The 12,653-nt window shown below is 33.4% G+C and overlaps 2 protein-coding genes across 2 annotated transcripts in view; one reads left to right on the top strand and one right to left on the bottom strand.

The window, feature by feature from the left end:
- The window catches only part of LOC124366453 (retinol-binding protein pinta-like), a 135,260-nt gene extending 132,393 nt beyond the window's left edge, over positions 1–2,867 (top strand). The window contains exon 7 of the mRNA XM_046823021.1: positions 2,006–2,867. Coding sequence (XP_046678977.1) covers positions 2,006–2,166 — 161 coding nt within the window. The 3' untranslated portion in view covers positions 2,167–2,867. The remainder of the gene's footprint in view (positions 1–2,005) is intronic.
- The window catches only part of LOC124366449 (acetylcholine receptor subunit alpha-like 1), a 727,733-nt gene that overhangs the window by 217,982 nt on the left and 497,098 nt on the right, over positions 1–12,653 (bottom strand). The window contains exon 3 of the mRNA XM_046823015.1: positions 5,610–5,654. Coding sequence (XP_046678971.1) covers positions 5,610–5,654 — 45 coding nt within the window. The remainder of the gene's footprint in view (positions 1–5,609; positions 5,655–12,653) is intronic.

Consider the following 12,653-nt stretch of genomic DNA (forward strand, 5'->3'; position numbering starts at 1 on the left):
CCTGTTAAAGTGTCAAGGAGACGTTTTTAATCGACTTTTGACGTAAAAGTTTTTGCCAAAGATAATCTTAGACGGCAGGAAGTGTCCCAATTAGGATTTGACAAGAAGCTACAGAGACGATAATGAAGGGGTAACAAGGCTCCACTCGTAGTACTGAGAGGGGAAGCATCTCTTTAGCGACTCCAATAATTACAGAGCAATCTGTCGGATATAATTGGCAACTCCTAACGTCATCACTCACTCACGATAAGGACAGGACATTGTTCATTTTGACAACGTTATTTGTGATTGCTTTCTTTAACGGATTGATATTTTTTATATAGGCCTAATAGAAATTATAATCGTCATCACTAACTCACTATAAGGGCATGATATTGTTGATTTTGACGTTATACGTGATCGATATTTAACAGATTTATTCAATATAATTGGCAACTCCTAACGTCATCACTCACTCACGATAAGGACAGGACGTTGTTCATTTTGACAACGTTATTCGTGATTGTTATCTTTAACGGATTGATATTTTTTATATAATAGAAATTATAAACGTCATCACTAACTCACTATAAGGGCATGATATTGTTGATTTTGACGTTATACGTGATCGATATTTAACAGATTTATTCAATATAATTGGCAACTCATAACGCTATCTATCGCTCACGATAAGGACAGGAAGTTGTTAATTTTCACAACGTTATACTAATTTGTTATATTTAACGGAGTGAAGTTATATTCAACATAATTAGTAACTCCTGACGTCATCACTTACTCACAGTATGAACATGACATTACCCACATTAAAATCAGCTGACAAACTTTAGTTAAGGAATCTAGTGTGAAGTAAATGAATTCTAAACCATTCTAAACTGTAGAACACATTTCAAGTGTAAGCAACTTTATATGGATGTTTGTTTGTTTGTTTTCATATGTAATACATGGTATAAGTACGCTCCGCCTAGTATCAAGTAATATGCGTGTTTGCTGAGTTTTAATCAAAGTTTCGAACAAGTCACTTTGCTTATTTAAAAAATATATTTATTCTGCTATTTTTTGCCACCGAGGTTACCCATAAGGCCATAAGGAAAAGGTTTCAGTAACGCTCAGCCGAATCCCATAGAGTGACATGCACCTTAGGCGATCTCAATATTTCTAATCCAAAAATTAAGCGCCATACAAAATTTCAAATTTAGATGTCAGTTCGTTTTCGTGATATATGACAACAGACAGAAATGAAATTATCCAGCCCCTCCAGTGATAGGCTTTGCTGAAGCTCCGCCAATTAGACAATTCAGGACGAATAATGAAATAAGGCACAATGTTATTTTATCTACTTGATAATGCAGACGGTCTGAGAGTTAGCTGATGTAAATTATAATAAAACGTAATACGACATTATTTAAGACTGCAAACGAAGGAGACTGTACATTGATGCGAAATTCAGTAACCTCAACGTAAATTATGTTGAAAAAATCATTTTCAGTTTGAATATTGATATTAACTTGAATGCTTGGTTAAAATTCTGACAATATAACTCAAGCGTACTGTTAGGGATATACGGAGGAGCTACAGAATTGTGTGAAGCATAACTAAATTTTTTTATATTTTGAGAGTCTTTTAGTTATTTTTATTAACTTTCTTTGATGTTGCATATAAAAATAATTTAGCAAAATTGTTATCCTTTAGTAAAGAATTTGAAAAAATAATCATAATAAAAATAATTACAAAAAATAATAAAAATAAAAACATTTTTGCACCATCCTTTACTATCTAAGTGATCTTGTACAAGTACATAGACCAATCATACAAAAATTCTTACAATATATGTTTCATCATGTTTAGAAGTCACCGGCAAAAAAGTAGTAAGAAAGATGAGGACCCAAACGACTTATTAAACTGTACAATTTCGAAACAGTTTTTAGGCAATAATTAATGTTAGAAAACTCAAAGCTTAAGCTATGAATTGTTAGTTCACTCACAGTCATTAACCTTCTCATTCCAGGCCTTTGGCGGGAGAAGATGGAGGAGTACCGGGACTGGTTCCTAAGCAACGAGAAGATCAAGACGGACGAGGCCAAGAGGGTGGGAAAGTGCAGCTTCGAGTCCGTTACGGAATCGGCCTTCGGCAACTCCGGGAGTTTCAGAAAGATAGAAGTCGATTAATCATTAGCCACTTATGTAGAATCGAAAACTGTCGGTGGTCGGTAATCGACTGTTTAGGTCGATGGTTCTTCCCTCATATGGTTGATAATGGGATATACACTTCTTCTTTGAGTTAGTGCTCTCTTCTTTATATTGTGAGCTAAATTCTGTCACTTCATAGATAGAATGTAACTGGATTTGAAATGAAATGAAATATATGAAATATATTTTAATATTTATATAGCAAAATGTACACGGTTTGGTTTTGTTATGACATATCTTAAAGAAAGTACATAATATTGAACTCTCTGTGACAATATGGACACTGTTCGTAATTAGTTGTTGAGTAATAATCATGGTGAACTGAAATGTTAAATATAACAATGTTAAAAATAATAAATATATAATAAAAACTGAGAGGCACACCGAAATACACAATAAAGTGATAAGTAGAGAAACATGGAACTCTAATAGCTCTCTAGAACTACCGGCAGTTTTCGCTTCCTCCTGCCACTCCCCCCTACCCCCTCACCCAACTTTGTATATATGTATTTATCCCACACTCCTGTAGAGATTGTTGAGCGATTTGTCTGTAAATAATTGTTAGTTTTGTTGTCTGAAGATACGTCCATTTCATCACTGATTGTAATTTATTATACGCTTTGTTATGTAGAATTAGTACAATCTATTGTAAGATTTTAATAAATGACAGTTCTTAACAATCTACGTCTATTCCACTGCCTCATATGACTAGAGAGATTGTAGGGGTTGTACCTCAGGATTGTTGTGGAGGTGTGCAATTTTAGATAACCGAGTATCTCGTTAGATTTAACTATTGTAATCCCCCGAGTAATAAAACAGTCAGTTACTGTTAACATTTGGTAGATATATAAATATTACAGAACAATGAACATTATCGATTATACCTGTTAATTTAAACCGGTTTTACTTTTCCTAATCGTTTCTTCTAGTACTTGTTTTTGAACTGTCCAGTATTGTTTTCATTCAGAATGTTGGAAATCCAGTAGTAAAACATTATGAAATTATCTGTTATTGATTCAATAATATCTTGGAATGAAAATAAAATTTAAAAAAAAGAAAACACATATATGGATTGAAACTTTTCAAAAACTTTTAAAATCAGTACAAGTCTCAAGAATGTTAATTAGTTTGATCAAAACCCAATAAATTAGACGGCTAATTTTTTTATTGAGTTTTTAATACTGAAACCAAAATAATGCTCTTAAATAAACACGAAAATAATGTTGGTCCACACAAAGAAGCAGGGGTCACTGGAGAAAAACAGCCTGCATTAGGGAGGTGAGAAGACCTCATTGGAAACACTTACTTGGATAATAAAATACATATCAACAGATTTTTTTATGAAACATAAGTCCCAAGTCGGGACTATCATGAATAAATACCGGATAAATGCTGAATAAACGAAGGCCATTAAATTAGATGGTAAACCGTTATTTATTGAAAATATTCTGGTTCTTTTATATATATAAGAATATATATATATATATATATATATATATATATATATATATATATACTTTTTGTGATTCAATGTTTATTGAAATTAAATAACGCTATTGCCATTTATACATTTTAACGTAAATAAAAGTCGTTTGACAGTACGTGTTTGGTCTTCCGATCATATGTTAGTTTGCTTATTTAAACGCATATTTGTGACAGATACGGCCAAATAAAAAATAATTGAATCGGAAAAAGTAAGCGCTCTATGGTGTAATGGTAGCACATTCACCCGGCAAGTGAGAGATCCGGGTTCGACTCACGGCGGAGCAAGTACTTTTTCCATGTTATACAATGTATATCCCTGTATCACGAAAAAGGATTAAATTTAAAATTTACTTTCACTTAAGTGAAACTGAACTTGATTTTAAATGGATTTCGATAGCATTATAACAGAAAAAATATAACAAATTGGAGTAAAAATGCTGAAGAATGCTTTGAGCCACTCAATTAGCCACTGTAGCTGTTGTTAAAGCAGTGAGCTTTCACAGCTCATGCTTTATACGTTTAGACAGACACGTATCCATAATAGATTTTAAGGATTTACAAGTAAAAATTAACCTTAAAAATCGAATATCTAACTCCGTATTGCCTTAGTATGCGGTAATACTGATTATTAAATTAAGAAATCGCAATAAATTGTGAAATGCGATCATCCTAGCGTAAATTGAACGTAAGTTTTAAAGTGTTACATCTGAGAGGTATGGAGAGCGGTTGGATGAAGAGACCCTCATAGTTTAATATCACTCTGTGGATGATACAACTTCTAGGATGATCAAAGGTGGGCAGAAATCAATAACAGTGTCGGATATTGGATTAGTTTGCGGAACTCTAAACCAGAATGTTGAAGCTTTATACGGTTTTCTTTGGGGTTTCACCCATGTTTAACACTGATTTCTCTCAGAGTTTTACTTAAATAATATTTAAACTAAACTCCAGTAACATTTGAAACACTCTATCTAACATAAGTTCCGCGGTTTGATTAAAGTACGCCAATTTTATAATATAAAGTACATTGTAAAACTAATATGACATACTATGAAATGCCACCAAATGTTGTAATTTTGATATACTTTTACAAAGTGAACCATCGAAGTATTTCATTATCTTTTTTTTTAATACAATTCTAACTGTATATTTATAAACGTTATAACGTTATGTCAGACAAAACAATAGAATGATGGAAGTCATGTCAAACGCTTTTCAATTTAACAGACAAGCAATTAAAAAGTATAACGAATTTTAGTTTTTCATACAATAAAATAAAATATTTATCCTTTGACAGGATTATTTACAGATCGATGTTTAGAAAAGATTCTTAAAGTATTGATCGTTTGACGAGATTCCTTCTCTTTTTTATTTTAACGCCATACGGTACATACATACCGTACTTTCTATAAACATCACGACTGTAACAGAAATAGTACATTTTTTAACTGGAGAGGCTGATACCGTATTAAGTCTTATTCTACATATCCTAAGAAGCCTTTGGCATGTATGAGGATCTTATTAAACAGACTCAGGGAGAGAGTGGAAACAGTATGTGGTATGATGGCACTGTCGCAGACTTAACGCTTTTTTCTTAATTCAGGACCAAAGTCCGACGTCTTGGACCTCTTGGTCATCGGCACTACCGTGTAGACTTGTATTCTAACTATTACCAAATGATATAGATTCCGCAAATAAGAGTAAGATTTGCCCTTTTCTACAAATGCAAGTAAGCTTTGCTACATTCTAGTAATGCAAGTAAGCTTTGCCACATTCTAGAAATGCAAGTATGATTTGCCCTATTCTAGAAATGCAAGTAAGCTTTGCCACATTCTAGAAATGCAAGTAAGCTTTGCCATATTCTAGAAATGCAAGTAAGCTTTGCCATATTCTAGAAATGCAAGTAAGCTTTGCCATATTCTAGAAATGCCACTAACCTGTTCCACCCATACGTTCGTCGTCATTATCTGGTTCTTCAAGTTCTGAAACAAAGAAACAACGCTTAAGCATTTGTTACAGTTACATTCAAAAGAGTTGCTATAGAATAAGAGACGTGACGGGTTTTTCATTCTCAATCATGTCACAATTATTAGTATCTCGTGTTTTTACCTAAGGAGAATAGAATTGTTCACAGATTTTCATATCATTACAAACACCTCATATAAATTACTTTGTGTATATTTAACACTGCATTGTGTTATGTTTAGACATAGTTTTGACGATGACGACTTAGAATAATATGATTAAAGAAATCTAGTATCTTTACAGAAACATGGTACTGACTATTTGTACTTTCTTTTAGGTATTCAATGAAAGTTAGTTGAGACCACAAGAGCAATTTAGATATATCTCGCGAGGTATGTGTGTTTTATTACACAAACGCGGATGACTTAGAGATCAATGACTTCCAACATTGGCACCGAGCTTCTGCAAAATAAATTTAAACCTGTGAAATCCTATAAATGTTTCTCTGGGTGCAAGAAATGCGTCTAAAGAGTATGACATTATTAAAGCTTGCACGGAGGTTTGTTAATGCATATGTACAAATAACATCCCGATTGTACGGGATAAATGATCTTACTGCAGCTTAATTATTGAATGCCTATGGAGCATAAAGTATTGCGTTTCAGGGGATATTTTTAACGAATAAGACCTGATCATCTTATGGTAACGAAGAGGGACATTTAAATATTTCTTTCTAGCTAGATCAATAGAAATTGGATCAAATGAGGTTGACTAGATTTAAGTGACACATCGGTTTTTGCTGTACCCAGTGTGGGTTCAAATGGAAGGTATGAACAAGACAGAAGTTAACCCTCCTGGGGGTAACATAGCATTACTAAAGAGTGATTCTAAAGCTTCATATATGTGTCTTGCAAGAAATCGTGATATCCCAAAAGAAGGAGAGAGTAGCCGTGAACTAAATGCTTAGTGATTATAGAAGGAAAGTGTTTGGCAGACCAAAGATTAACGGTTGACTGTGCAAAATCCCACAGGACGGAAGATTTCACAGACTTGCACCACTTAAATGTCCAAGTCCAGCACTTCATAAGATATCGGAGGTCAGGAGATCCAAGAGAGCGGCTGATCTCCGATGTTAGGTGTCTTAATGGCAATTTGGGTCTACAATCCTAGAGTCAATGTCAATCTAGGGCTTTGGTTGTAACATATGGAGATATCCGACACCATTCTGTTCCAGAATCAGACATCGCTTTACATATTAGTAGCGGTGGTTACCTTAAGAAAACCATGTTGCTGTGGAATAGAGCCTTCTAGAAGTAGGGAATAAACATAAACTAAATGTTTTTAAGGAATATGGTTCAGTTCCTGAAGGTTATAAAAGTGCGGTGGGTATCTCATGTGGAGACGACATCCTGAAGGACATGAATCCATTTGACATTAAATAAGGTTGATTATCAATATTTTTAAGTGCTGTGTTGTGTTACCGAATTCAGCATGTTTGAGCTTTTATGTGCTAGTATATCTGCATATTCTCATGGGGTCAGTGTTTTGTACTCTTAAGAGGTACAAGATTATACCACTAGCTGATCGATCAGTTTGATGTTCTGGATACTATGTAGTAGGGGTTTCCATGGCTTCACTCCTAATTTACTACTATTGCTTATAAGTAACTCAATGGAAGTAACTAAAGTGACTGGAAATTACAATCGCTGCAGACTATATATTTTAAAACGACAGTATTGATTACATTTTAACCAAAAAATGCTCTTAGCAATTCAGTTTTAATATCGAAAGGGAGGACGTCATGAAAAAATTGATTGGGAACTGTTCGGAGAGAAAGCGGGAATATAAAAAAACGCTTTTACATTAAATAAATAATGCTTACCAAAATAAATTTGCCTCCCTTTTTTATGGCAGAAATAAAGGTGTATTCAACAATTGCCAGAGCCCCGGGGCGGCCTCGCAGCCGGGGTCGGGGATTTCAATATTGAAACACCTGCATATAATGGCGTCAGCTCGTCCTCCTCCACCCACACACCGTGACCCCACTAACATAGCCCAATTTATTTCTGAATTTTTCCTGTAAAGTACATTTTTATTTCTCTTTATGAAAAAGTTTAAGATTTAGTAGATTTTGCACTGATTACTCAGCGATGTTCCATTATACTGGGTGTTCCTGAACTCTCTACCACTTTATTTAGGTATTATTACTGGACCAAACTATCAAATTAAAACTTAAAAAATAAGACAGTTACTAAACAGCCTGAGTTTGGTTTTTATGTTTATCAGTTTTAATTGAGGAAGGTTTGTTGTAATAATTTGACATTTGTAAATAGCTTTATAACCCAATGATCTAGTTACAGATAGCCTTAAGTTTTCCCTGTTTTCTTTCAGAAACTGAGCAGTCTTAAAAGCTTTAACAGTAAAAATCTTAAAAATACCATATTGTAAAAATTTACAGTTATCATTTTTTACTTGGGCAACATAACTACAAATACAGCAATGTCAAGTGTAAGAAAATAAGTATTTAAACAAGAGAGATAGCTCTTTTTAAGTACTACAGAATACGAATTCGTAACTTTAATTTGGTGTGACCATTTCTAGTGAGCCTCAAAAATCAGCTGATTTGAGTTTAAGCTACAATTACTTATAATTTATTTAGGTTTCTTCTGACTGAAAAATGTGGTAGAGGGACACTTTTTATATGGAAATACGGATATTTATAAATAAACATCAGGGTTTTAACAATTTCTTTTTATATATAACGTATTATTACAATTCGTACATCAAATAAAAGAGAAATCCAGACAGTCTTGATTGGTGTCATCTAAGCGCATGCCGACGGAATGTTTCCTCCACCATCCATTAGAAAGCGCTAGTAGCAAAAAGGGTGACACATGAACGGAAAGCTTTCTGTTTTATGCAGTTTGCAAAGACCAAATCTGTACAATAACTGTGCAACGTGTGTTCCGTATAAAGTTGATTCTGATAACACCCGTAGGTGGTAACATCGTTTTAACATATTGGCTGCCTTTCCAAAGGGAAGAGTATAGGATGACCAACTGTTAGTGAAGGGAGTGTTGAGCGAGAGAAAGAGAGAAGCCCACAGAAATCAGTTTAGAAGGCTAAGCGTGAATTAGCAATTCCAGTGACGACTGTTTGGAAAGTTTTACGGAAACGCTGGAAACTAAGTCCTTATCATTTTGAGTTGTTACAGGCTCTAAAGACTGCAATCTATGGTTTATATGCCATTTTTGTTGTACGACAATGCAGATTTTCTGGATCATGTCGTTTTCAGTGATGAATTAACATTTCACCTCAGTGTTCATGTTATCATTCACAATGTGCTTATCTGGGGCTCAGAAAAATCTCACGATATGGTATAATTGCAGCGAGACTCCCCTAAATTGAATGCTTTGTGTGCTATATCCAGGCGGAAAGTTTAACGGTAACTGTTAATTTTTATCTTGATGCACTAGATCTATGGCTATTTCCTCAATTGCTAGAAGATGAACCACTGAACTTCTTTAAACAGTAAGATGGTGGTCTTACTGGCATAACTCAATGCGAGAGAGGTTGGACGTCAGTGTACACGGCTGCTGGATTTGCCGCAAGGAGCCTAATGACAGCCTTCCACTCATGGCCTCTGCGCATGGCATTTTGTTCCGAATGGTCTCCACGTTCACCCGACCTGACGCCATGTGATTTCTACCTGTGAGATTTATAAAGGTTTGTGTGTATGTGCCTCCAGTACCTGCTGACCTACCTGACTTAAAGAAACCGAATGAAACAGTTGTTGCAACAATCACCCTAGACACATTGATCAGAGATTGGGTAAAACTGGGCTATCGACTTGATGTGTGCCGGTGGGACGAATAGAAATAACTTTAAAAACCTGTAACCTTCCGAGAATAACTATTTGAGATGCTCTGTAATTTCATGTATTAATTATAATTTTAAGTTTTATATAATAAATAATACAAAACGTTAAAATCCTTATATTCATTTACACACACCCGGTATATAAATGATTCGAAGCTGTTCTATGCATTTTTCAAAATATGTGTAAAAAAAATCTGCTAGCGCTGGTTTACTACTATTATCCTGTTATTACTAGAACTATCAAATATGTCAAGATCATAAAATAAATGTTACAAATCTAATAGCTGCTAGAGTTTAGCTCTTAGGTACCTTATTGAGGTTTCAAGTTAAAATATTATAATTGTAAATAATTATTTCATTTAAATACTTTGAATAAAATAAAATGTAATTCTTTCAAGTCTATTTTTCCTATTATTCTCACAAAGCAAGAATTTTAGAAATATCCACAAACATGTGTTTTTTTGTTTCATGTTTCAAAACTCTTCCATGAGCATTCGTTATTACATTTGCTGTATATGCACATATTATCTATTTAAATAAAGCTGTTAAAATAAGGTATGGAAGGAAATTTAATTATTCACGTAGTAATTAAGAAAACTGTACAAAAAATTTTTGAAATTCAATGATAAATTAGCTATATTGTAACATAAATTATATGCATAAATTCCGGTAATTAAATTATGAAGTGGAAAACACCATTATACGTCTTTCCCTATGGTTTTAGACCTTAATAAGGCGAACAATGTTTAATAAACTTAAAATACTTTACATTTTGTGGTATAGTTGTAAAAGGGAACTATTTTAAAGATGAACTTACTTAAATTTTACTTTTGTACAACGCATATACACTACAACCATTTTTACACATTTTATATTTTGAATGGTTATTTATAAATTCTCAAACATTACTAGTTAAATACCCAAAAAGTATACAATTTTCTTGAAAACCTAAAAATTGGATAATGATATTATCTTCAAAATGAGAAATCTCATATGATTGTAAAACTGAAAATAAGGGCTCGAAAGTGTTTAAGGTTATGGGATAAACTCAAGGTGATTTAATTAGAACCGGTTTTGAAGTGTGTGATGTCACCTATAGCTGTTATTGTTATGTTATTGCTGTATAAACACAAAAAGAAGAATTGCTTTCATTACATCTGATATTACTGATATGAAAACTATAACTCATAAAGCGTTGTCCAAAACATTGGAGAATATAACAATTTAAATCCACTTTAAATTTCCCCGAGGAGCGTATAGAAAAGCTTTATAACCTATTTGTACACGCTATAACTTCACTGGAAAAAATAAAAGTAATATACTGAATGTATCACATTGAAAGTTATTACTCTCCAACTTTATGATACAAATATTATAGTAAAAAGTGTTATAAAATAAGTAATTAGTAATAATACACGAGGCTGAATTTCAGAAATGAATATTTTCCTACTCCCCGCGTAGTAAGTTTCGTTAACGCTTAGCCAAACAAGTATTGTTAGCAAACGACTCATTAGAGATGAACTAATTACAGTAAACTCATGCACGTTTAGTTATGGCTTGATAACATTATGTTCAATATCGTTTCTTATTTTAGGTTAATTTTAGCCAGACTAAACTATTCATTTGATTTGTAATGAATAAAATAATTCAATTTAGCGGGTTTATTATCTTAAGCCAAATTCACACTAATAATACTTATCGTAAGACAATAAATTGCTCAGAGTGATATTCAAAAAGGATCTCGCAATAACTAATAAAGGTAATAGATAAACTATCAGACAATGACTAAAATAATTGCCAAAGTTTAAAGTGAGGTTAGAATTATTTCTCGTCGCACAAATTCAGTTGAATATTCCATTTCCATCTTTTGGTGTTGTAATGTAGCATTACTAGAAAATGTTTTTAATTTGCATCAAAGCAGAAAATGTCGATAAGTATCAATAAACATCATAGTGATCTTTTTTGTTTTTGACCTGCAGTTTAAGCTTTTGCTCCATAAAAAAATCTTAAATACAGTCCGAAACCTGTGTATATCGTTATTTTTATAAATAATGAAATATTAAATTTTTGAAACAAATATCATAGAACTCTTCTTTTAATTCATTTTCAGCATTGCAGTAGCATTCAACACCACCGAATGAAATTAATAATGACCACATTATGTGGATCATGTTTCTCAATAATTCTGGTGGTGGTTGAGTTAAATATTGTAATCAGTTAGATAAGTGAAAGCGAGTGTAAAAACGTCGGCGAAAATTCGAATTTGAGAGAACGAAACATAAATTAGCTGCAAGAATTATGTCCGCTTTGCGTCCAAACCCATATTGCCCGGAGGAGAGAGTGTTCGGTGAGGTGGAGGGGGTAAGGATGTAGTAGGGGTGGTGGAGGGGGTAAGGATGTAGTAGGGGAGGTTGAGTTATTTATTGCAAGCTTTCAACAAGGCTCTTGTTTTTATAACGGAGCCAACGCTTTCCTCAATTTATTGAAGTATTACGAAGTGGAACTACCGTATAAATCTGTTGGCGGGGTCGGTTTACTATGCAGTGTTTGTGACTTCACACTAGATTTGCTGCTATCATATCGACATATCGACAGTGCAACACAACGCAGCGGATATTTGTGGGTTTGATAGAAGTGGCAATTATTCCGAAAGGAAGGAACAAGGTGGCATAGACAAATACAAAAAATAATTGCAAACTTTGTTATCTAAGCTGACAAGATATTTTAGGACAACGCTTTAGTATGATCTATTTATTTTAACCTACATTTTAGTTATGTGTTACGTTAGTTATCCACCAGAGGAAGATATTGGATTTCATATTTTGAATCCTAGTGCCACGATTTCTTGAATCAATGAACGGTGTCAAGTACTAAGTAAAGTTAACCATTTAAGTAAGTAAAAGTAATGAGGAGAGGCTGCATGGATAACACTCAACTCGTAAATGCAATAAGAATATTAAAAGTGGAAAAAAAACGGTCAAATATTATTTAGAAACAAGTTAATAATAAAAAGCTCATAGAAACACCGGAGTCCGGAAGGCAAAAACTTGCAACAGTTCTATGATTTAGAATATGTTTAGTTTTTAATGTGTATGTACAATATTTGTAAACGATGTTTAAATATTTCTTTTCATGAA

This window comes from Homalodisca vitripennis, chromosome 7 (assembly GCF_021130785.1).
Source record: "Homalodisca vitripennis isolate AUS2020 chromosome 7, UT_GWSS_2.1, whole genome shotgun sequence".
In the NCBI taxonomy this organism is placed as follows: domain Eukaryota; kingdom Metazoa; phylum Arthropoda; class Insecta; order Hemiptera; family Cicadellidae; genus Homalodisca; species Homalodisca vitripennis.